This window comes from Prinia subflava, chromosome 8 (genome assembly GCF_021018805.1).
Source record: "Prinia subflava isolate CZ2003 ecotype Zambia chromosome 8, Cam_Psub_1.2, whole genome shotgun sequence".
NCBI lineage: Eukaryota > Metazoa > Chordata > Aves > Passeriformes > Cisticolidae > Prinia > Prinia subflava.
In genome coordinates this window covers 33,951,664-33,977,439 of record NC_086254.1, presented here as the reverse complement: position 1 = coordinate 33,977,439, position 25,776 = coordinate 33,951,664, and the positions used below count along the sequence as shown (strand labels likewise).

At 43.9% G+C, this 25,776-nt stretch overlaps 1 protein-coding gene across 1 annotated transcript in view; it reads left to right on the top strand.

Moving 5' to 3' along the window:
* TRPC4AP (transient receptor potential cation channel subfamily C member 4 associated protein) overlaps positions 1-25,776 on the top strand; it is a 35,714-nt gene that overhangs the window by 7,427 nt on the left and 2,511 nt on the right. Inside the window, exons 2-18 of the mRNA XM_063404667.1 lie at positions 3,459-3,587; positions 3,837-3,953; positions 6,449-6,506; positions 7,468-7,523; positions 9,039-9,167; positions 10,249-10,450; positions 11,949-12,137; positions 13,179-13,321; positions 17,504-17,635; positions 18,312-18,370; positions 20,310-20,411; positions 21,751-21,834; positions 22,126-22,216; positions 22,741-22,881; positions 24,024-24,132; positions 24,320-24,432; positions 24,652-24,858. Of these exons, the coding sequence (XP_063260737.1) occupies positions 3,459-3,587; positions 3,837-3,953; positions 6,449-6,506; positions 7,468-7,523; positions 9,039-9,167; positions 10,249-10,450; positions 11,949-12,137; positions 13,179-13,321; positions 17,504-17,635; positions 18,312-18,370; positions 20,310-20,411; positions 21,751-21,834; positions 22,126-22,216; positions 22,741-22,881; positions 24,024-24,132; positions 24,320-24,432; positions 24,652-24,858 (2,061 nt within the window). The remainder of the gene's footprint in view (positions 1-3,458; positions 3,588-3,836; positions 3,954-6,448; positions 6,507-7,467; positions 7,524-9,038; positions 9,168-10,248; positions 10,451-11,948; positions 12,138-13,178; positions 13,322-17,503; positions 17,636-18,311; positions 18,371-20,309; positions 20,412-21,750; positions 21,835-22,125; positions 22,217-22,740; positions 22,882-24,023; positions 24,133-24,319; positions 24,433-24,651; positions 24,859-25,776) is intronic.

Here is a 25,776-nt window from a genome sequence, read left to right as displayed (position 1 = left end):
CCAAGGTCTCTGATTGCCCTTGCAGCAGATCCGCCCTGCCGATGGTCCTGGTGAGGTGGTGATCACCTGGCTGGGGAACAGCATTCAGGAAACCACGGGTGAAAAGCAGGGTTGTACAGACAGCTTTGGACTGGGGAATAGCCTGGGAGCTCTGCGTGAGCTGGTGTGTGCCACTGCAGGGACTGCCTGGAACAGAACTGCTCTGGAGAGCCCCAGTGTGCTGTGCTCAGGTTTCTCTGTGAGCCAGAACTGGGATGTGTTGCAGCAGTCTGGGAAGTGACTGTGGAGAGTCCTGGTGTTTGTACCAGTTTGGTTTGCTGTACCTGGCTCTTACAGAGGTTTATATGCTGCTGCTCTTGTTTTCCTAGGAGTGATCCTTATTCTGTTGTGTTCTAACACCAGTAAGGTGTGACAATTCCAAACCCACCTGCCAGCACTTGGGGAGGTCCTGGCTTTTAATGGATACCTGTTCCAGCTGGGCTGCTACAGCCTCTACTTTTTGCTAGATTATACCCAACTTCTCAAGTTTTGTTGCAAGGTTTTAGGTATTTTATCCAGAGCTTTTCACTGAATGAAGAAAATCAGTGTTAGATTGCACTTTTTGTGCTTGAATGAGACCAAAAAATTCCACAAAGGAGCCCCAAAACACCCAGTGCTGATTTTGATGACTATTCAGTAAAATTTCCCCAAAAAGAAAACCATTTTTGCTTATAAATGAAAAGCATTGACTGTTGTCACAGAAAACAGGAGATGCAGTTTTTAACCAAAATTTCTGTGAAGAAAGACAGCTCCACAAAGTCTGATTGAATTTTAATCCCTTCCCAGAATCCAAAATCTTTGCATTGGCAAATATCATCCGGCCACAATGGAAATATCCAGATCCAGGGTAGCCTCAAACACAGAGCAGGGACCACAAGCCAGAGCTTGCAGTGAAACCAAAGATGTGTTAAATCAAGAGAAAGAAAACCTTTTTTTTTTTTTTTTCCCTTTTGAAAGTGCTTAAATGATGGTGACATCAAGGAAACATTTGCTTCACTCTTTCAGAATTTCAGTTCTGAGAGTTTCCTGTGGCTGCCTCTTGGAGCCTGGGGCAGGGAGAAGAAACCCTGCTAGTACAGAAATGGAGATGGCTCAGATGGATCCTGCCCCAAACCAAGAAGCATACATGTGATTAACAATGTAGTGTTAAACCCAACACAAGGTTTTAATGTTAATTAAAGGGTTTTGGACTTTCCTGAGACCATTTAAGTGCTGACTTCTGCTCTGTGCTACTGGAACCTGAAATTGCAGTCTGTGCACGTCATCTCTGCCTGTGGTATCTTCCACATCAGTTGGAGCTGGAGAGTTGGACTCCTTCCCTGGCATTTTGCTGTGTGTTCTTTGCACTTTGCCCAGCAATTAATCCTGTTCCTCCCACGGCCTGTGGGTTTGTCCCCCTCCCAACCTGGGATGGGGCAGTGGCAGAGCTCCTTTGGCTCCCTCTGTGCTCGATATCTCAAGGGGAAATGGAATCTGTGACTTCCCAGGAGCTGACCCAAAGCCCAAATGATGAGAAGTCATTTTGGCTTTCTGGTTTAGGCCTCTGCTATTTCACTTGCTCTGAAGTTTCTGAAGGAAACTTTCATTCCCCAGCAGTGCTGGTTGATTCCTCAGATTCAGAAAGCAGGGAAAAGGTAAAAACTGGAGAGAATTTTATGTCCCAGGTGTGCTTATGCTGCTTCAATCACTGCTTGTACCAAGCAAACCTGGTACTTCAAGATCCTTGAAGTTCTTATTTACCTAAAAATTTACATATTTCATCAGGAAAAGACTCCCAAGTACTTGAACATCTTACCAAGAGGATGAGGACCCACATTAGCTACATTGCCAGGCTGAGTTTTCAGCTTGAATCATTTTTCTGGTTTTCCTGTATAAGAAGCAGAGAAAAGGGTTAAATTCTCAGTCAGAAGTTGGAGTATATTTGCATATAATTGTCTAATCAGGAGTTGAATGGCCTTTTGGAATTGTGCACTGAGATGAATCTGAGAATGATGTCTTGGCTGAAAGAATAAGAAGCGAGATTTAAGCAGGTGGGAGGGAAATGTCACTTAACCACAGAAAGGAGCAGAATGAGAGCAGCTTAGGGGTTCAGGCCTGGGAGTAAAGCAAACACATGAATGTGCCAGGGCAGGGTCAGGCTGGATTTCAGGAAAGGTCCTTCCCCAGAGGGTGCTGGCACTGCCCAGGCTCCCCAGGGAATGGGCACAGCCCTGGCAGAGCTCCAGGAGCCTTTGGACAGCGCTGCCAGGGATGAACAGGGTGGGATTTTGGGGTGTCTGTGCAGGGACAGGGGCTGGGCTGGGTGATCCTGTGGGTCCCTCCCAGCTCAGGACATTCAGTTTTCTAAGGTTTGCCTTGAGGTGCTGACCAGAGGATTGGGGTTTTCTTTATTTTGTTGTTTTTATTTGGAGGGCACATAAAACGTTTGTAAACCCAGCCAAAAATCCTGCTGGAATAATCTGCTTTACCTTCTCCTGTGCACAAGGATAAGTCCCCATGTTTGGGTTGGTGTAGGTTCCTCTGAAGTATCAGAGAAGAAAGGAGTTAAAGTTTGGTCAGCATTGACTGGATGGTGGATTTTTTAATTAAATGTCCTAAACTCCTCCTTGCCAGATCTCCTGACATGAACCTGGAGCACTTCAAAATATCTTTGGATTTTAAGCTGAATATTTTAGTCTTGTGCTAATACTTTTTTTTTTTACGCATTAAACACAGTGATGGATATTAAATTTTTCATTTTACTTTAGGGAAAAAGAAGGAACATTGAAGAAAGTTTGGACAGCTGTTGTAGCAAATGCCAAGTGTTCTTTTTTGTGGTTGCAGTCTGTTTCTCAGGATAATGCCAGTGTTCTTATTTGCTGATTTAGTTGGTGATCTCCATTTACAACCAGCCCAAGACTACAGAGGGAATTTTCTCTCTCTCTTTGATATATTCCTTCTTGTAAATCTTCGTGGTTTGGGTCATTGCTGTGACCAATAACAACTCCAGGGACTTGGCTGAGGAAATACTCCTTTCTGGCTGAATGCATCAAGTAATGAAGCCTTTCCATCCTCAGTATTCTACATCTCAGACCAGTGTAATTTGAGATAGTGTCAGGGCACCCATTTCCTCCTTCACTGACCTGTCAATTGCAGTTCTGCTAATGGAATTGTTTAGAGGCTAATGTGTTCCCATTTAAAAATACACAATCAATACAGAAGTACAGAATGAGATTATGTACTCTAAATGACATCTGCTTTAGGCCCTGTGCTGCTTAAGATACTTTGCATCTGTAAAATTCTGCAGCTACCTGTCCTGGATAAATGGCATGGAAAAAGGTGCTGGAATTTGTAAGCTCTTTTCCCAGGAAGGTGATAAGGTTATTTTCCTGGTTATGAAGCACTGGACACATGGGAATCACATTCTGTCTTCATTGCAGATCACAGAGGCCTTGTTGAAGGAAAGAGATAAACAAGCGAAATGGAACGGGATCCCCTTGCTGTTGCAGAAGCTGTACGAGCACAGCCACCCAAACAGCGACTTCTCCCAGTGCCAAAGCATCCTGAAGGTACTGCCTGCACCCTTCTTCCTAAAGCTTGAGATGATTTGCTTGTGGCTTTCTTTAAAGTCTACTGTGATCATACTCTTATTAATTTTTTAAGCTGTGTGCATGATGGTATCTGTCCAAAATTGGGTGGTAAGTAAGAACTGGGGATGCAGGTAGTGATTAGCCCACAGATAGTAGAAGATAATTGTGTTTATACTGATGAACAGGGTTTTTTTTTGAACCATCTCTTTATTTTTCCCCTACATGCAGGAAATTTCTCCACTCCTTTCGATGGAAGCCATGGTTTATGTCACAGAAGACAGAAAAGCTGCACAAGAGTCCAGTTTCCCAAACACATACACCTTTGACTTGTTCGGAGGAGTTGATGTAAGTGTGTTTTTTCAGTATCAAAGATCTGCATGAAATCATCCCACTGAAAAATCTCTTCAGTGAGGTCCTTAAAGCTTCTAATGCAAGCTACAGAATGACTGTACCAATTTAATGTTAAGCATTAGAATTGTGCCACTTTCTGTTAATCAACATAGGAAAAGGGTGTATTTTTCAAGGTATTACATCTAAAGTTTGGTGTTTTGTTCTTACATGATATAGCATGCTTGGCTATTTCTTTAATCAGTCTGGTTTTGCCTTAAAGAAGATTAGACCTTTAGTTCTGAATGAAGGCGTTTCAAATGATTCCTGGTTGTGAGATAAAACACAAATTGGCATTGGAGCAGTGAGAATTTCACTTAACACTGGGCATCTGTGGCAGTTTAGGCACACCAGGGCTCTGTCTTAATCAGGTTGTCTGTGGTTATTGCTTCATCTGTGGCAAAGTTTTTAAGCAGAACTGGAAGGTTTCTGTGGACATTCTGGCAATCTATCATTTTGTTTATTTGCTTTAATTCTACATTGTACAAATGTCAATTTGCTCAGTTTTATGGTGCCCAGCTCTGGCTTGGCTTTCATTAGGAATGTATGATTTCTATTTTCCAGTAGAGCTAATTGACACTCCTTTTTATTTAATTCAACTAAACAGATTTTGCTATTTATTTCTTGCCACACTTAGGTTGCTTTTACTTAAAGCTGCTGGTTATGTTTTGAGCATTGGTTTAGTTGCTGCTGTCAGTTGAGGGCAAAAGCTTTCAGCTACCCAAGCAAATGAGAACATGGAAATGTTCTAAATTTCCCATGTCTTTAAAGGGAAATAGTGGTACTTCTGTAGAAATTATTTTAACATAGTGCATACAATCTGTGTGTATTGGGGACAGGTTTTTTGTTTGGTTTAGTTGGTTGGGGCTTGGTTGTTTTTTCCCCTTGGGCTGGAGATGGTGAATATCAGATCCATTAGTATGACCTGGTGCTGTGGTCAGAGGTTTGGCTAAAAGAGGTGGGTTTATGTGATTAAAGGCAGTGATGGCAGCCAGTGCTGTGTGTTTTCAAAAATCCTCTAGGACTGGAAAGGGAAGAAGTTTGATCTGCTGGTGCTGTGTGTGCCACGTGCTGATTTTCTGTTGCAATATTTTGAGCTGTGGAACATGAGTGGCTTTGAAGGGCACTCAGTTTGCAGTATCCTCTCTAGGCTACAATGTGTGTGAGTTAAACTATTTTTTTGATTCTGACAGCCTTTACATGGAGGAAGAACAAAACCAGCTCAGTGGCTCCTCCCTTTATAGGAATCCATATAAAATAAGACCTGAGAGTGCAAATACACAAACCTGATTGATTTTATACCTGATTGTAACCCCATCCCGAGAAATACGACCTTGTAATTGCCTTTCTGCTCTTTCTGCCTCTGATGAGAGGCAGAAAACCCAACAATTAAAGCATAAACCCCAAACTGTAAAGTGTGCATTCTCCTCCTAAAACACAAGCCATTATCACAAGATCTGTATTGCTGCAGTCATTTTTTCTCTACCCTATTAATACTACAGCTACTACTACAAATATTGCTAGAAGATGTATATTCCTCTTAAAAGTTGCCTATGTTTTTTATTTATTTGTCAGTGCTTTTCATGTAGCCTCCAGTGATGTCAGATGGTTTCCTCTGTGTCTGGATCAGTAGTTCATTAAAAGAAGGGTAACATTAAGATGGGACCAATAGATCAGGTTATAAACTCTCAAGTATCTTGTGAGTTAGCACTGAGTGAGTTATGCCTGCATTGCTGTTAACAATTTTAAACTGAATTTTAAAACCAGTGGCATTTGCAGGGATTCTTGCAGAATTCACCAGTTCCTTCTGTTCCAACTTTCATTTTTAAATAAAGTGCTGTTTTTTCAAATGTTTTAAGCAAAACCAGTGGTACAGGCTAGAGTAACTCAAGATCAGTTCCACATCAGTCAGAACCACAGGCCAGGTCTTGAAAAGCTGATGGTTACATTCCTTAAATAGAAATATTAATGTAAATATGCATACAGGGTCCTGTACACAAGCAGTGGCTTTTTGGTGCTGTGATAAAATCTGGAACTGCTAAATTCTGTCTGGACTGGAAATGTTTTTGAAGCCCAGCAAGATTTAGGAAAAGCATTTTCAAAATTTCCATCTCTTTGCAGATTTTTGCTAAAGATTCTCTGTTTTAAGAGATGTGTGATCACAATTCTTGATGTTATCTGGAGGCATATGAAATTACATTCCTTGCAAGCTCAAATTCTTTAAAACTTGTCAGTGGGAGATTATTTTGTACAGCTCTTACTGTTTCTTCAGGGTAAATGCAACTATGATTTGTCAATGTGATTTTGACATCAGTGGGGGGGTTTGATTGTAGAGCCTTCATTATTCGCCTCTTTGACTTCAGCAGAGACAGGTTTGGGTTTGTCACTGACAAATTAATTGGTTATTTGCATCTCAGTGCTCATTCTCTTAATTCTTCATCTTCTTTTTACAGCTCTTAGTAGAAATTCTCATGAGACCAACTCTCATTACACAGAAAAAGAAGCAGAAAAGTAAGTAAATAGGTGGTTTGTCTCTTTTCTTTTCCCCAATTTTGCCTGTTTCAGACAGAAATCGTTCTATTTTTCTGTTATTCTCTTTCCATCCCAGCAATTTCCTGTTGATTCATTTAGGAGTGAATCATTGGTTTCTTTGTTCTCCCTGGTACTGATTCGTGCTGGGATTTGGGAGAGTCACCTGTTTCTGGCACAGTTCCGGAGATTCACACACCCAGCACAACACACTTGGCTCAAAGCACTAAATCTGCAATCACTGGAAACTCTTCTTTTTCCTGTGGCCACAGCTACAGTGAACAATTATTAATAATAAGCCACAAAACATTGTTTATGTAATGGGAGCTACAGAGATTGTGAGATGAGTAGCTCAGGAGAACAGCACGCTTTTTGTTATGTGACTGCTCGTTTCCACATTGCTGTAAGGAGAGGGGGTGCAGTGGCTTCAGCTCAGCTTTCCTGCTGGAACAGCTTGGCTGCAGTGTTTTCATTTCCCCTGTTTGGGATTCTGCTGGTTCCCCGAGCCCTGCTGAGGGAAGGGAATGTCACGGTGTACCCTGTGCCCTCCAGCCAGGGAACTTCAAAGGTGAAGTGACTTGAACTGGAGCTTTAAGCAATTGAAGGTCTGTACTGAAAACATGTTTTAAATATTAAAATGCTGCAGTAAAGCAGATTGAAAGTTTTTCTATGAAGTCCAGGTGCTGAGAAAACAAGCATAAGTATCCAGTGGAGAAAACTGCATGAACTGCCACTTTTTTTTCCCCATACAAAAATAATTTAGGGTGTGAACGGGTCGAGTGTAGAGTGTTTCTTGTGGTTTCTATCCTGTAAGGCATTTGCATGTATGCTGTGAGCTGGCAGCCTGGAACTGTCACCCAGCCCATAGCTCTGCATGTCCCTCCCACAGCCACTGGTGTTCTTGGCAGGGAATGCTGCTGACTGTCTGCTCTCTCCTTTGCAGTAAGTGATGACCTCATCAAGGACTGTTTAAGCATACTGTACAACACCTGTATATGTGTAAGTACAACTCTTCTGGTCACTTTTTACATGTGCTACTTGATAAGACAACAAACACACTCTTTGAAGTGTCATTTAAACTTACTCTGAAGCTTTACATTAAAATACCTTCAGTTAAATACAGGATCACTCTGTATTTTGATGTGTTGCTCAAATAATTTGTGTTCTGAGCCACATTGTCAAACTTAAGTTCCCTTGTTTGGATCTTAGTCTCTGTGTTTCCGTAGGAAAGCTTTGCCAGCCTTTGTTATGTTCCAGCTTAAAATCTGAAGCTGGGAGTGGATGCCTGTTAAGCCCATCTACAGCTGGTCTTGTTTGGAATCGGGGCTGGCAAAGGGTTTTAAATTTGATCCTGCAGCTTCATGTGCTGGATTTTAGTTCAGTTCAGTCGTGGCAGATCAGTGCAAAGGAAAGGTGCTGGGTTGAAGGCCTCTGGAAATAACTTGTCATTAAAATCCTAAAGCTAAAAGCAAAGGCCTCAGATTATGCATGGAGGGAACATCCTCGGGATTGTTTACTCCATCACACACCTCATTATGCCATAACCTAGGGAACACTGTTTAACAGAAATTAAAAATGGAGCCAGTTAGTGGCTTGGAGCTCTTCCAAAAACATCAGTCTAATCTCCAGAGTTTCAGTCTTACTAGATCATGTCTCACTGATAAGGATCTGTGTACACAGGGGAGGGGGAAGAGAAGGAACACTTTTTTCCTTGGCTTGGATGATTTATTTTTTTAACTGCAGGTAATGCAACTTTTGTAAACTGAGAATAGCATGATACGCTAAAAACAAGTTTGCAATTTCTAGACTAGCTGCTCTGTTTTAATTCACTTTGGTTTTACTGCTGGGATTGGATGAGAAGTGTCCAGGATCACAGAAATAGTCTGTGGGTCATATCAGCTGTTTTCATACTTATCTGCAAATACTGGGAAATTACTATTGCTTGTCTGGTTTTGTGAGCACTGGGAGTAAGTCAGTCATGGATAAGACACAGTTTTGCAAGCAGTGAGGGTGTAGTTGTGAGTTCCAGGAAAGCCTGACTGTGCTCTCAGCAGAGCTCAGAGATGAAAGCCAACCTTGAACCTGGGTTTTCATGCCTCAGCCTGACTTTGGGGTTTGTCACCCCGTTCACTTAGGCCAGTGCTTGATCCGGGTTGCTCAGACAGAGCAGTGCTGAGGGTTCAGGAGCTGCTGTGTGTGCAGACCATGGCATGGAGCTGGTCACAGCTGGGGTGGCAGAGCAGAGCCAGGCCCCTGTGGTGTGTGCCCGGGCAGGCAGGGTTGGCTTTACATTCAGACAAGGAAACAACTGCCCCCAAGGTGAGGCCTCTCATCCTGGCGGTGTTGCCGGCTCCACGTTGACTTCAAACAAGGACTGGAGCTGGTTTTGGTTGCCACAAACACAACCAGGAGCAGCTGGCTCACACCACATCATCTGCAGGGCTGTCCTGCTTGTGCTGTGCCGTGTGGCTGCTCAGGTCAGCTCTCACTGGCTCTGTGTGTGCTCATTTGCAGACGGAAGGAGTCACGAGGCGGCTGGCAGAGAGAAACGACTTTGTGTTGTTCCTGTTTACACTGATGACAAACAAAAAGACATTCCTACAAACTGCAACGCTGATTGAAGATATCCTGGGAGTTAAAAAGGTTGGTTACTGCTTCTTTATATCATTTGTATGCTTTTCAGCCCAGTAGAGACAGCTGTTTCTTTGAAGAGTTGTTGAGGATAGTCCTCTAAGCTGCAATTCTCCCTTCTTGCAGCTTATTTGAAACCTGCCTGTTCATAGTGATAATTAACTTCAGTCACTTCTCATAAAGAAACTATTCATGTGGTGCCATACTTGCAGTGCTTTTACCCAGTTCAGAGAATGATGGGAGCTGTGTCCCCATGATCTGAGTACCTCACTGTCATTAAAGAACAGCCAACATCACAAGTAAAGAAGATAAATGTCATATAAATTCAGTTTTCATCCTTGCCTGCTGATTGTATTTCACATACTTTACTTGTCTTCCTCACATCTGGGAGGCTTCCTGGGTATTCCTGGGCATTTGTCACCTCTCTGAGAAGTTGTAGACTGGGGACACAGGGCACTTAAATCTTCTGGACAAACGTGGTTATTGAACTTATTTACCAGCATCATTGCAGCTCAGTGCCCTGATGTGATTCAAGTAAAATACTCGAGGTGTAACCTTGGGAAAACCTTGATTAGAAAGGGTCTGTGTACATTTTGTGGAGGCCAGGAGTCTGTAATCTGATACTTTATTATTTAGAGTAAGATTGAGGTTGATGCCCTTCCTGAAATAGGAAACAAGCTTAGTTTATCTAAACAGAAATGGGTTTTTTTTCTGAAAACTGTTTTCAACATCTTTTTGTTAAAAAGAACAGATTATGAAAAGACTGAGAAATAATTTAGAAGTCCTTATCTGTGAGTTTCAAAGAAAAGACAGGACTGGAAAATAAAATTGAAACTTCTAATACCTAAACATAATTTATGTATTAAATTAGCTTGTGGTTTTGTGGGTTTTTAGTTTAAAAAGGCCCCCAATTTTTTTGTAAGCATAAAAATAGTAGTTAGAATTTGGATATCTGTACTCTTGAAGTTGCTAAGCCTGACAACAGTTGTAAACCCCAGCTAACACTGGAATAACCCAGAGAGCTCCCCAGGGAGGATCTGCCTGTGCTCACTTATTGACCATCACAGTGACTGAGCTGGTGTTGCCTCTGCAGGAAATGATCCAGCTGGATGATATTCCCAACCTGGCCAGCCTGGTGTCCAGCTTTGACCAGCAGCAGCTGGCCAACTTCTGCAGGATCCTGGCTGTCACCATCTCCGAGCTCGACACGGGCAGTGATGACAAGCACACGCTTCTGGCCAAAAATGCCCAGCAGAAAAAAAACTTGGGCCCTTCCCGAGCTGAAATTAATCAAGGTAATTGTTGTGCTGTGAACAAATCAGAATAATCTCAGCAATTTATAGTTTTCCTCTTCTCAGTGCCACAGTGTTATGTTTCTGAAAGATAGTGAAAGTGTTGTGACTTAAAAAGCACTTTTCTTGATTCACTCCCCTCAGATTGTGTCTTTTAAACAATATTTTGTGTTACTGAAACCTTGTAGCTTTTGGTTTCATGTGGTGTTGCTAATTAGGTATTAATAGGTGTTAATTTCTGCCATTTCAGCACTCTGAGTGGCTTAAAATAATTGGATTTGTTTTCTGTGCCTCAGCCACATCCATAGACTCTCCATTAGCAGCTCTCAATAATTCTGTGTCCTCCATAAAATATGAATTCCTGAACTAAAGCTGCCTGCAGTGTGGTTGCTGTTGGAGCAGTTCCTTCTCTGATTTTATCTGATGTTGTCCTGAACAGGATGTCTTGTATTTATCAAAAAGAGAAGTGTGTTTAATATTAATTATGATGCCCAGTGTTATCAAACCAGCGCTGCAGATCTTTGGGGCTGATCTCAGCCTTAACTTTGGGCACAGTGCAGCTTTCCTGATTTTGCTGAGCACTTCTCAGTGCTGAGGTCTTGCCTAGAAGCATGAGTAGGAATTGAAAAAGTTAAAGTGCCATCAGATGTAGAATCTGCTGTTTTCAGCTCTTACTGTGCTAAAAAGCTTTTGGGCTTCTGAAGCAGATATTTATGTAGGCCCATGCCAAGCAAATGTTTAGCTAATCATTTTTATAGGCACAGTCAGAGACTGATTCTAAGGCTGTACAGTATATTCTATTTTAAAACCTTTATCAGGGAGACTGGTCTTTCAGAGATTCAACTCCCTCACGTAAAGTTCATGGCCAATTCTTTGTCCTTTGCTCCTTGGCCCTGCAAGTGGGAAGTGAAGTTTAAGCCGTCTATCTTTAATAAACAGATCCTGTAATTATATTGTTCTTGAGGGCAAAATGCACCTCCCCAAACATTTTGCAGAGCAGTGAATTCTGTCTTTGCACTGCTCTTTCTAAGGGTGCAGTTGCACAGTTAAAACCCTCACACCTGGGGCTGCTGTGGTGAGTTCTCCCGTTTTGCTCCATGGGGAGCTGATTCAGTACTTGAAAAGCTGTCAGCTTCCCTCCCTGCTGCTGCAGGGAGCCAGTTCAGTCACCAAAGACCAACACCACAGGAGGGAAAACAAAAGAAGAAAAGGGAGGTGGAGCTGCCCCTTCCAAAGGCTGCTGCTGTGTTTCTGCCAGCTTAGTTTTCAGCCAGATCAGTTCCTTGATAAGACAGGAGAACAACACTGAATTCTTCCTGGGATATGGATGCTCTCTTCCAGTCCTTGAGGAGAGTGCACTGAATTCTCCCAGCTTCAGATCTTTTTAACCAGGTCTTTTTAACCATACACTTCTGTATTCCTAAATCAGATGTGCTGATACCTCGTGGTGATCTTAAATTGTAATAAAATTATTTCTCTCTTTTTTCTTTTTCTTTTTCAGCTACACTTCTGAATATTCCAGGTTTCATCGAGCGGTTGTGCAAACTGGCCACACGGAAGGTGTCAGAAACAACAGGGACTTCCAGCTTCCTGCAGGAGCTGGAGGAGTGGTACACCTGGCTGGACAACGCCCTCGTGCTGGATGCACTGATGAGAGTGGCAAATGAAGAGGCAGAGCAGAGCAGCACAGGTACCTGACTTGCATCCCTCCACCACCAGCAGCTGATGCATGTCTTAACCTTTCTCAGGGTTTGCCACGTGTTGCTTTTCCTTTCATCTGGTCCTGATTCCCCTTTTCTTGCATGGAGGACTCACATGTTAATATTTAGGTCTGACTCCTGTTTTGTTCTCGTGTAGCACTAATGTTTTTACTGAATTAAAATTAGCCAAAGGAGAGATTCTCCAGCAGTGTGTGGTCTTTGCATGCCTAGTTAACACTGAAGTGCTGTGCATCCTCAGCCCTAACCTCCTCTGAGTGATTCAAATAATCCTCCTGAGATAAGTGGCTTCACCAGCATTTTCTCTAAAACTTTGGCTCATGACTTGAAGTTCAAATGCTTCACACCAAGCAAATGGCCCCTTCTTTAAAAGGAAAGGTAGTTTCAGCTAAATTAAAGAAGTTAATTGGAAAAAAATAATTGTTCTAGTGGAAGTGTTGATACAACCTTAGGAAAATGCTTTGGAGCACGTGTGTGGTTTATTTCTTCACCCTTCGGTATGACAAAAATGCAGTGTATGTCTGGTAGAACTCAGTACTTTGTGCTCCTGTTTCTGCTCTTAGCAAAATAATTCTCTCTAAGGTTATGAAATTTATTTAACTGTGGCCTAAGAATACTGGTACTGAGGTATGAAATGAAAGTAGATTTAATAGTAAGTGCTTCTGATAATCTCTCATCTACTTTTATTACTTTTCTGCCATGCCCTGGTGCAGTAGTCTATTAATTCATTTAGGTGAGCCTACTTGTTTTAGAGAGGTGCTGCCATTTAGTTTGTTATGGAAAAAGAATTTTAAAAACCTGGTTTTATCTCCTCTAAATTTCCAGCTGTATTTTTTCTCTAGCATGTAATTTAAATTGGTTTTTTTGCTGTATATCACTGTTTTTAATTAATAAGAAAATTCCAGCAGATGTGCTGCTCCTGCATCTGCAGTGTTCAGTGTAAAGATAACAACTGTACCAAATCCTTTCCTATTGAAGCTGCCTCAGTGTCACATCTTTGCCATCTTTTTCAGAGTCTTCAGATGAGAGTGGACTGGCCAACACCTCCACCAGGACACAGCTGCCCCAGTCCATGAAGATCATGCACGAGATCATGTACAAGCTGGAGGTGCTCTATGTTCTCTGTGTGCTGCTCATGGGCAGGCAGAGGAACCAGGTGAGCCCCAGGGGATGCCCACACTCCCAGCTGGTGTCTCTTTAAACCTGAGTGCCCATGAAGGAGCTCATGGACACAGGAATGCCAGGAAAAGCTCAAGGTACAAAGCTGGGCAGTCCCATCCTGGCAGCCCTGAGCAGAAAAGAGCATTTCACTGGGAACACCTCGGGCAGGGCTGGTCACACACTGCTCTGCACAGCTCTGCTCTGCTGCAGGAGGGATGCAGGAGGATGCCTCCTGTGTGAGGAAGTGTGTGGGTACCTGGATGCTGCAGGAGCTGCTGCCGTCAGGTGTTCTCCCTTCTCCTGGTGCCCAGTTTGGATGGAGCCCCTGCAGGCCTTACCCTTCTTTGGCTGCTTCCACTTTTGGAAACTCTCTGGATGGTTTTTGCAGCGTATTGCCATGACTTGGCAAAGTGTGAGCATGCTGTTGAGCTCCCAGCTGGGAAGATCCACTTCAGTGCTGTCTGCACTGGTCACTGCCTGGAAATCCCACTCATCTGTTCCTTTGCCTTTCTTCCTCCTGAAAAAAAAAAAAGTTCCCTGCCTCACACAGGCTCGTGAAGAAGCAGTCACTGCAGCTCGCCTGTGGTTTGATTTAAATGGGTCAAAAGCAGGTTGTGAAGGGAAAAGCAAAGCAATCCTTGTTTCCAGTTTTGGCAGTCTGCTCAGCTCAGCAGAGCCTGGGATAGCAGGGCCATTCAGATGTCCTGGACACTGGGAGGGCCAGACTGCTGTGAGTTATTGAAAGGCTGTTGTATTAGGCAGGAGAGGCTGTGTTGTGGGCAGGGGTTGGAGCACATTTATGTGCAGTATTTTGTTCTCTGGTAGTAACCTCCCAGGGTATCAGTCACAAACACTCCCCAGGGCAGTCTCCTAAATCTCTTAATCTGAGTACAGGGGCAGTTGTAACTCAGTCCCAAACATAACTGACCTGTTCCCTCCTAACCTACAGCAGAGCTTGTGGACTTCCCATCCCTGGAAGTGTTCAAGGCTGGGGCTTGGAGCAGCCTGCTCTGGTGGAAGGTCTCCATGGCAGGGGAATGAGATGGGCTTTAACATCCCTTCCATCCCAAACCATCCTGGAATTTTGTGATTCTAAGCAGACACTTGGCATTAAAAGAAGCAGATTCTGCATAAGAGGAAGCAGAGGGAACCAGTAATTCTTGCAGAAACCACAGTCACTACCATAAACAACTCCTAATCATGTTGTCTTCCTTTTAGAAATGCTGCTTCTGTTAGGCCTGAAATAAAATGTAAACAAAGCCCAAAACATAACTGAAACCAGAACATGGATCTATTAGAACTTTTTCTTTTCAATTGTATCAAGGCAGATAATTCATCCCTGCCTGAGTTCCCCACAAGAATGCAGGTTTATAGATATTGCAGAAACTGCCTACAGCCTGCACTCATCCTGCTGCTGCTGGAGGGAGCTGGAGGTGCTGGATTCCTTCCCTCCCTGGGTCACTTCTGGTGTGTTCCTGTCAGTTGTGACAAAGCAAAAAAATGGTGCTGAAGGAGCTGGCTTTGAAGATGAATTTATGTTTTAATTTCCTGGGAACACAACTCTTGCCCTTCGTATGTTATTTCTCCCCCCGTGCAGATGGGGAAACTAAGGATAAAGGTGGCCTGCAGTTCACTTCTTCCCAGGACTGATTCAGGACTGGAGTTGAATTCTTGAAGGATTTGAGTTACTGCATTCCCAAACATTTCATGTCCAGAGCCAGGGATTTTTCTTTGTTTGTTTTAGGGGGTTTGTTTGTTTGGTTTTGTTTGTTTGTTTACGGGGGAGTTGGTTTGAGGGGGTTTTGTCCTTTTGTTTTGTGAAATGCTCTGCCTTTAAAACACTGCATCCTTCATTCCTTAATCTGCATAAGACTTGTGTGGCAGATGTGAATCCCCTGCCCTTCCTGAGAGCCAGGCAGAGGAAGGACTGGAGCTGAGCTGTTTTAGGTGGAAAGCCCTGGAATGCAGGCACAGCAGTGTGCAATAGCACCCTCACACAAGCATTTTGGTCTTTTCAGCTGCTTTTTGGTCTCTCTTTTCTGTGAAGGAATAAAAGCACAGGATCTGTGGTACCAGTCTGAGCAGGCAAAGGACTTGCTGGTTTTAGACTGGCTTCATTTTGCATAGAATTTTATTAAGGGCATCACAAACCTGCTTCAGTCTGCTGTAATAATCAACATAATGGTCTGGCATTTGCTTGAAGCAAGGTGCAGCCTCCCAAACTCAACCTGTCCCCAAATGAATCTCTGAATCCTTGGTTTAAGCTTGATTGCTGGCTAATTTGCATAAATTGATAACTGTGGTAGCAGTGACTTGGCTCCTCCTGTTGCCATGTTGGGGATGACCCCACCCTTGGGAATAAATGGTGTTTCTCTGCAGATCTGGGCCTTTGCTGCCGTCTCATTATGGTCACACCCTAAATTGCTCTCCTTAGGTATTTTTCTAGGCTGTCCTGCATGTATGTGTTGTGGTGAAGAGCCATCAACTGATTTCCTTCCTCTTGCTGTAGGGAGCCACACTGCACACACAAACTCAGTGTAGCAGAGACAGTATTAGTGTTGAGAAAGCAACAGAGCAACTCCTGCAGAGCTGGATGGCAGCAGGAAAAAGCCAAAGTAGCTTGAAGGTTGAATATAGAGCAGGCACTGTCTGGCATCCTCAGGCAGGGTAATTGTAATGAGTTTGGCTCTGGGAGAGAGAGTGATGCAGGGGCAGTGACGTGACTGAGGAGCTCAGTCAGGTGAGAATTCAGAGCTGAGCAAACTAAACTGCACAGGTTTGAAATCTGAGTCGTCTGGAAAGGAGGAGGTTCAGGAGTTAAAACTGAGTGTAGAGAGTTCTTCCTTTGGTGAGGGTTGAGGCTCTTGCAGGCACTCACACGCTTGGCTTGCGCCTGTTGTGCCTGTGCTGTGGAGGGACAGGGACACTACAGGGAGCACTGCTCAGAGAGATTCCTCAGAGCTGCTTTTGTGACTAAACCAAAGTGTCCAAGAGTGTTTCAGAACAATGGAGCACCAGAGGACTTCAAGCTCAGCAATCTGGCAGGGCAGCATGGGCGGGGTGGGAAGGAGCTGGACACTCCTCAGGTGTGTATTGGAGGTGTCCAGGATGTGATTTCCATAAAGGTGGGACAGCTGGTGGCTACAGCCAAGAGGAGTGCAAAGAGCCATCAGCTGGGCTGCAAACTAGAATTAAAACCTGTAAACGAGCATCAGCTTCAGATTCTTGGATTCATTCAGGTATTTGAGTAAATAGAACAAAGTAGATTGATCTGCTTGAAATGCTGCTGGGTACAGTTCTGGATCTTGGGAAAATCTGGGATGTTTTTTAGTGATTTTGTTTGTTGCTTTTAAGGAACATGTCCATTACTTGGGCACTTAATTTTTGCAGAATGTTGGACATTCCAGTCATGTGGTTTTCATTTGTAACCACATCTCAAGGAATAATGCTTGTCCTAGGCCTACAGCTGATAAGAATCCCACTTTCTATTTCCCTTAGTCCTCATCTTCTAAATTCCTTACATCAAAACTACCCCAGCTTGGACTTAAAGTATTAAACAGCTGTTCACACCAAAATTATTAGCTTTTTTATATGAGTAAAAGAGATGTACCAGGCAGAATGATAAATGAATCTGAGCAATTTGACTTTTGTTTTCTTTCTCCAAAGTTTAGCTTCACTTTAACCTGAAGGAGCAGTGTGGTGGGGGTTGTGTTAAGGCTGGACTCTGCTCAGGACTCCTGCCCAGGTCACCTGAACTAAACCAGTATTGATGGGTTTTGTTGTCATCAGAGGCCTGCCTGAGCTGCACCCCTGTGTCTGGAGAGGGAAAGGACACTCAGGGGGTTGAGTGGCTGCAGAATATCCCCAGCTCAGCTGTTTGGTGTGGATGCATTTTCAGTGTGCTGAAAGTGGTGTCCTGATGCCCAAAGCTGCTTCCAGAGGCACAGTGGTTAATCTAAGCACTAGTGAAGAGCTTTATCCCAAAATACCTGTTTTCTGTTCATGTCCACCAAATGGAAACTACTGCACTGTGGTTAACACAAACACTTGCTGTTTGAGACAAGAATTCACATCCTTTTGTCAGAGAATGACATTGTTGTGCCCATCTGTTGCCAGACTACATTGAATCTGTGTTTGAGGCTGGAGCAGACGTGTTTGTACCTCTCTTGCTCCCCAGGTTCATAAAATGATAGCAGAGTTCAGACTCATTCCTGGCCTCAATAACCTGTTTGACAAACTCATCTGGAGGAAGCACTCAGCCTCAGCCCTGGTTCTGCACGGACACAACCAGAACTGTGACTGCAGCCCGGTAAGAAACTTGGGGAGTTCGGAGTGGATTTTTGTCCTGGCACGCAATTCTGAGGAGCTGTGCTGAGTAACTGGGTGTTTGTATAGCATGTGGTAGCATTTAGATTTTGGGGGATTATTGATTCCACTGAAGTCTATCTTTGGCTCATGCTAGCAATTTAGCAGGGCCAGTGTAGCCTCTCCCCTCTCTCCTAGTTCATTTGTTGATTATAAGGAACGTGTCCATTTTGGGAACTGAGAAAGGAGTAAATTTCTGGACCCTGGAGGCCAGAGGTAGAAGACAACCAAAATTCAAGAAATGACACCTTGGAGAGGCACAGAGTACAAATTGTGCCACAGTGAGGTTTAGGGGGTGGTTGGGTTTTTGTATTGGAATCTTTCTATTTTTTTTCTTTCCAAACCTAGACATTCTGAATTGGTCAGTACAATTCTAAGGTTTTTTGCCTTTGCAGTGAAAAGGAATTATTACGTGTTACGTGCATAGGCTTAAAGGAAATCTCCCTTTCTATTTTGGGACATGCAGCCTCTCCGTTTATTCAAGTCACTTGCTGTGCTGTCCACAGGGGTTTGATTTGGAAAGGTTTTCCATTCAGCTGTTTCATGCCAGCTTGGTAACTAATGATAGCCAAAAATACTGAAGCAATAATGGGCGTTTTACCTTTCTTGTCTCCTTTTAGGACATTACTTTAAAGATACAATTCTTGAGGCTTCTCCAGAGCTTCAGTGACCACCATGAGTGAGTATGAGAGGCTGTGGGGGGCTGTGGCTTGGTGCTGTTTGCCTGGCTGTGGTGTCCTGGGCCTGGGGCAGGCTCCACATGAAGGGGATGTTGTACTGTCCCTAAATTTTATGCTCCTTTCAGCTCTTGCTGAAACAGCCTAAGAATTTGCTCTGTGGTGGGCATGTCTGGTGTGGTTAAACCCAGCCCATTTTGTCTCGTGTTGAGATGAGCTGAAACATGTACAGGATGAGTTAACGCTTTCTGGCTGAAGGAACAAGGAGCCAGCTTTTCTCCTTTTTGCCTTCTACTGAGAGCTGACAGTGAGCCAGGGAAATAGGAGAAAAGCTTCTTTCTGCCTTCAAAAGGGATCCTTAGGAAAACTTGGGTCTGCTGGAATAGTTGGAGGGGTGGTGCAGTTTGTTTGGAATTGTTTAATGCTGTGTTGCTGGTGCTTGTGCCTTGTGGAATTGCATCCTGCATTCCATCAGTGTCCTGCTGCTCTCATTCACTCCTGGGAGGTGGTGTCCACTTCCTGACAAACTCCTGTGTTACAGGCACTCTGCACTTCAGGTGCTGCTCACTCCTGGAGCCAGGCTGGTATTTTTGTGCAGGATTTTAGTTCTGTTGGATAGATTCCAAATATCAGCCTTTCTGATTGTGGAATATTGGCTGTGAGAGTGGGGAGCTGCTGGACATAGACGGGGGAATTGCTATTGTAAATCCTTCATGCAAGACATTGTTTGCTGGGAACCATTCCAGGTTTTCCAGTAAAATCTCTACAGGTGAGGTTACTACTTAAGAGGCTGCTACAGAGATCTCAGGATTGTTTGAGCAGAAAACAGCTGGGAGCTGTAACATGTGAGCAAATGGAATGTGTGGAATCTGTTTGGGGGAGTTAAATAATTACATGAACTTTCTGTGAAATCATAGATAAGCTGTGTTAACTGAGGACAAGATAAGAGGAAAGTACTTGTATGCTGATATTATTTCAGTGAAACTGTGTCCAAACCAGACTTGCAGAACTGTTTATTGCAGGGAGAGAAGGGCTCTGTTCTCAGTGCAGAAAGCTGTTAAAGCCACATCCAGGGAAGCTTTACACAAGAGCCTCAGTGAGCACTAACCTGATGTCAGTGCTGGAAGCAAGAAGGAACCTCGCACTCATCACTGCACCCTCAGCTCCCTGAGCTTTCCTGGAAAGGAGTCTTTGCTGATTTTGAACACTTGGAGGCAGACAGGCTCTCAGGGAGCACAGTGCCATTGGGCAAAGGGAGCCCCTGGACTGCATTTCTACTCTGCCAAGTTTATTCTGCATTTAGTTCACTTTACAGACAAAACAATTTATTTTCATTATGAAAAGTTCAGTATTTGATAAAAAATTCATGTACATTCCTGGGGTTTATATCCATTTTTATTTGGATCGTTACATTTCATGATGTTTTAAAATATTTCCAGGGTAAAGTTTGTTCGGATAATAAAATGCTAGGATGACTGAGTCCTTTTTTGCAGTTGCTGCTTTCTTACTTAGATTTATTACTTAAAAAGAGCAATCAATGTAGGGTGGAGAGAAACTTCAGGAAGCTGTGAAAAAGTTTGCTATTTAATATTTATTTTCATCTGAAATTCAGCAAAATGCTGCTGAGATTTTTTTAAAAATGAGCATTATCCAGAGGGAAATATTTACAAACCATAAGATCCCAAACAAGTCAGCAAAGAACCATTACCTCAAAGGTGCTCAGTGTTGGAGGTGACATTTGGTAAATTTTGGAGGAGGTGTTCCCAAGCTGCAGCTTGGTACAGGCAGCAGAGTGGGAATGCTGTGAAGAGCAGCCAGGAGAAAGCAGCTTGCCCAGCCCTGCAGCCCTTGTCGGCCTGTGGCTCTGCTTTCCATGGAATTGCATTTTTGCCTCTTGAATTTATCCTGCTTTTCTCCTTCCTCCCCCCTGTCTCTCTTTAGGAACAAGTATCTCCTCTTGAACAGCCAGGAGCTGAACGAGCTGAGTGCAATCTCCCATAAAGCCAACATCCCTGAAGTGGATGCAGTTGTCAACACTGACAGGTGAGAGGGGGCTGAGGGTGTGGGTCAGCAGTTCAAGAGTTCTGGAAGCACTTAGACTGGAAGTTTGACATCAGCTGTTCTGTTTCACCTCTGTCCATCCACCACACTTTCATTTCAGTGACTCCTTTCAGTGGGAGGTGTCCAGGTTTGTGGGATGTTGATGATCATTAGCAAATCTCAGGTGTGCTCGTGCTCAGAATAAGGTGCTTTAAAAATCTAAAACTCCTGAAAAGAGGGGTTTGAGTTCATGGCTCAGACTTCACTATGATGTTCTAGGCCTGCCTGGCTGGCTTTCCTCAGGTCAGGCATTGCAGACCAACCTGGAAAGTAAACTGTGACCTCTCAAATCATTAACTGCTCCTGTAATAAATCCTAGTTCTGGCACTCAGGAGCAGTGTGTGCATGCATAAATGTCCATTTCCAGGCTGCATGAACACATCCAAGTGTTTGCTCAGAGTGTTTTAAGAGCAGTTAATAATCAGAATAAACTAAATTAGATTAACATTAAACCAGTTTACATTTGAATATCTGTTAGATGGACTGTTTTGATCTAATAATCTCTTCCATACACTATTCTGGTGTATAAAGCTCAGCAGAGGGAAGGTTGTTTGCAGAATTTAGTTTGTCAGAATACTCCCAGGGCATCAGCAGGGACTTGGTCTGCACAGAGCAGATTTACGTCACTCCAGAAGGGAATCTCTAAGAGGATTTCTAGATTGCAGTTATTATCATAATACTGTGTCTAATTGGGAACAACTTGGGTTTTTTTTCACCCTTAGCATTTAGTTTTCAAGTTGCTTTTCTTGGTATGTGAGATCAAGGCATTACATCTGTATGAGTTTAATGCAGGTGGATACTCCCCTGAAGGTGCTGTTTAATACAAGCAGGATTGCAGTTGTACAGCCTCTATGCTTCTACTACAATCTCATGTAGAAATCAGCTTTCCACGCTCTGCTCTGCCTCCTACATGCAATTTAGACCTTCCTTTACATTTTTTTGAGGGGACAAAAGGGTTTATTTCATTCCTAAGCTCAAATGTAGTATTTTTTTTTCACTATCTCTGGATTCACACAAGGTGTGAATTGGTATTTCTGATGTCATTAAAATTCTGAGGGAAAGCTTTTCTTTCAGACTTACTTGGAAGTCGTGTTGCAGGTAGTACAGATATTTACCAAGGGCAGTGAGGAGAACTCTGCTGCTGGTAGAACTAGCACAATATTTGTACTGTGTACTTCAGTAGTGAGATTCTGATCATCAAAAGCTGTGGATCAGTGACTGGATTCAGTGCTCAGTGTTTGCCCAGCCTTTCACTCAGCTGTCATTTCTCCACCTGCTGCAGGAGCCTTGTCTGTGATGGGAAGAGAGGTTTGTTGACCAGACTGCTTCAGGTCATGAAGAAGGAACCAGCAGAATCCTCCTTCAGGTGGGTGCACTTTTTCTCAGATGAGCTGATGAGATTCCTGGGACGTAGCTTTGGTTTCATCCAGCCTAGAGCAGCTGAGAATGTTGGAGAATAAGCTGTGGAAAGCTCTGTTGTGCGTGCCATGGTGGCAGTGCAGGTGTGAAGAAATCACAGCCAGTGATTTTCTGCAGGATCAACAGGTCTGACTCCAGCTTCAGAGCAGAATGAAACAGATCAGGAAACTAGATTAAATTACAGTTGTGATCACTTCCCTTGTCCCAGAACTAACACCTCCTTTCTTCTCTTTCTCAGGTTTTGGCAAGCAAGGGCGGTTGAAAGTTTTCTGCGAGGCACCACCTCCTATGCAGACCAGATGTTCCTCCTCAAGAGAGGACTCCTGGAGGTAAATAAGTTTGTCAGGTATCCTCCAAGGCAATCAATAAGGGTTTATCTGCAGGGAACCCAAAGGGGATAAAAATGTAGTGTTAAGTATTTGTGCTGGGTTTAAAACTCAGCAGGGAAATGAAGGCGACTCAGGCTGCCCCCGTGCAGTAGTGAGGAAATAAACACTCAGGGAGGTAAGTCAGGATCACAATTTACTGGAGAAATCACAACAGGTGCAACAACAATAATAAATGAAAAACTGCCCCTTATTCCTGTGTAACTGTGACAAATATTGGGAACACTTATGAAAAATACCTGTAAACTCTGCTTGTGGCAGCCAGATGTGGCCATTTGTGTAACCTGCATCACTGGGAAGTTCCTTTAACAGGAGACTCATCTGAATTGTTGTCTTTAGTTGGGTGTTGTGACATTCAATCACCCCAGAACTTGCAGATAGATGCTTTAAATACTGATTAAATCAGAGTCTGTGTTGTGCTGCTGCCTTGGACTAAGCTGTGGCAATAACGTTTTCTTCCCTGCCAGCATATTCTCTACTGCATTGTTGATAGTGAGTGCAAGTCACGGGATGTGCTTCAGAGTTACTTTGACCTTCTGGGAGAGCTGATGAAATTCAATATTGATGCATTCAAGAGGTTCAACAAGTACATCAACACAGATGAGAAGGTAAATATTTGTAAAAACTGCCCCCTGTGGCTCAAATTACACCACAGCACTAAAACTCAGATTCATTTGGTTTTGGTGTGGCGTTAGAGCTTGGGGCACAATAAACATTAAGAGGGGAATTGCCAAAGTCCCTCAGTGTTCTCAGCAGTGCAGCTGTCCTGAGTCAGTGAGTGCTGAGCTGGTCAGCAAACATTGCCCTGTTCCATGGCCAGGCAGGTCTAAGGTCAGGCTCAAGGGTAGCAGAACATTTCCTGTGAAGTTGCCGGATTTGCGGTTACGTGATAGTTGTGGACATTGAGACAGCTCCAAAAAATCTTTTACTGGAGCCTGCACTGGGAATTCCTTCATGAATAAGGCTTAAAATACTTGATGCTGCAAACAGACTGCCCACTCTCTCATCATAATTTGATGTTATTTGAACTTAAGGCACTTTAAGAAGCCGTGGCTTATGTAATTGACTTTAAAATTGAGCTGCACATCAATGGACAGCTCTGTGCAAAGTGGTTTCATGCTCTTGTGCACTTTGGCATTATAACATCAGCTGGTGGGTAGGTTCTGAATGGCCTTATACTCTTGCTTTTCTTACTGTAATTTTTCTCTCATTGCTGTTAGGTCTGGTAGACCTTGGAGAAGGGATGTATAAATGTATTTAAAAGAAAACTGTCTTTATTTTTGGGTTTTTTCTCTAGTATATCAACTGAAACTTTCTAGAGAATGTCTTTATATTTCCTATGTGCTTCCTGTTTATTGATCTCTGACTGGGTTTAGTTCTCACTCTGTGTGACTCCTCACTGTACTCCTCCCTAGCGCTGTCTGCTTGTACAAAATCAGCGTAGGAAAACATGGAGCTGCAGGAATCCTCTCTCTTTCCAAACAAATAGTGTATGAAATCTCATTTTCATTGGAGTGACATAGCTTTGAAAGAGATTTTAGGGATGCCAGGATGCAATTTTTCCATTCCATGGTGTTTTTAAGGGATCCTTTGGTCAGCCCTCAAGTGCCAGTGTTGGCTTGAACTGAGTGAGGCAGGGCTGGGAGTGATGTCTCCTCTTACCTTGTTAGAGATAACAAAAAGGTAATGACCCTGAGTACTAATATATTTAAATCTTTTAAATTCAACACTAAAATGTGTTTGTGTTCAGTTCCAGATATTTTTAAATCAGATCAACAGCTCTCTGGTGGACTCAAACATGCTGGTGCGCTGCATCACGCTGTCCCTGGACCGCTTTGAGAATCAGTCTGACGCTAAAGGTGAACAGGAGGCATTGGGGTGGGACTGGGGGCTCTTCAGTGCTGAGAATGGTTAATTCAAATCTGGGCTTTGACAGTCTGGGGGTTAGACAAGGAAATGCCACGCTTCAAGCACCAGTTCTTACTGCTTGGATGAGCATGTGTGACCCTCCAGCAGCCGGTGATTCTGTTTCTCCTCTTGCTGCAGTGGCAGAAGTCCTGTCCGAGTGCCGCCTGTTGTCCTACATGTCCCAGATGTCCATGAGAATGTCCTTCCTCTTCCGTCTCATTAATATTATCCATGTACAGACACTCACACAGGTAAAGAGCTGGCAGGGACCTTGCAATTGCCTTTCTGGGACTGGAGTGGTGAGCCAGGGCTGGGAGCAGGGAGAAGCCTGGTTTCCCCATGTCCCTTTTTCCTTGCTGTGTGCAGGAACACTTCCACTGTGTGCTTTGCACAGGCTTGTTTTAGAGGGACATGTATACAACAGGTATCTTGGTATTTAGATTTTTTTGCTGTGTCATTTTTATTTCCAGGAAAATGTCAGTTGTTTGAACACAAGTTTAGTTATCCTAATGCTGGCCCGAAGGAAAGAAAAGCTCCCTTTTTATCTGCGCACCTTGCAACAGATGGAATACACGGAAAAGTACCCTGGCTTCATCCTGAACAACTTCCACAGTCTCCTGCGATTCTGGCAGCAGCATTACCTCAACAAGGATAAAGACAGCACCTGCTTAGAAAATGTATGTGACCCTCTTAGCATGGCAGGAGCTGATCACAGCACCTGTCTGCCAGTCCCCTGGCAAAAATGGGAGGTTGGGACGGGAAAGAAGGGAGGAAGGGAGGAGGTTCTGCCCCCAGTGCAATTCCTGTGGTGTCAGGAATTCACACCTCATAGTCAGGCTGCCACAGGGCAGGTGCTGGGCTTCCCTGTAAACAGAGCCTGAGGTCTTGGCTCTGGCACAAAGAAGTGAGACTTGCCAGTGCTGAGTGGGGTGGAGAGGCAGGGCTGGCAGGATGGCCAGGAGGGGGAGGCAGGACAGAATCCAGTTCTCAGACTAGTTAGCACCTCAGCCAGTCTGTTCCCTCTTCCTGGTGTGGCAAACAGTGCAGGAAAAATACCTGATGTAGCTGCTGGAAGCCAGGGGAGCAGCCTGCAGGTTTCTGTGCCAGAGCTAGTTTGTCCTGGGTCACTGGAGGGTAGAAATAACCAGTTATCCAGTTATGTGGGTGACAGATGGTCTGGTGTTGGGCTGCTGGGGTGGCCTTTTGGCTTTGAGGAAATAATGCAGGAGGTGTGTGAGCAGGGAATATATTGATTTTGGTGTCATCTCGGGAGTGGGAGCTACTTCAGCACTAGCTTGTCTGCAGCACCACAGGGGAAACAAACAGTTTGTGTTTGGACTGGACAGCAAAGGAGAAGTTTGGGATTATGGATGTACTGCCCCAGCGGGCTGGGGTCACCCTGAGCTGCTCTTAGCAGCTGCCAGAGGCACTGGGAGTCCTTGTCTGCATCTGGAGAGCGGGCAGCTGCTTGTAGAGGGTGTCACTGTTCAACACCCAGCCCTTCTGCTGGCCCCAGGGAGGGAGGGGAACGCAAAGTGTTGGTCACACTGTGGGGCTGGGCAGCTCAGGCTGAACAGAAGTGATTTGCAGCTTTG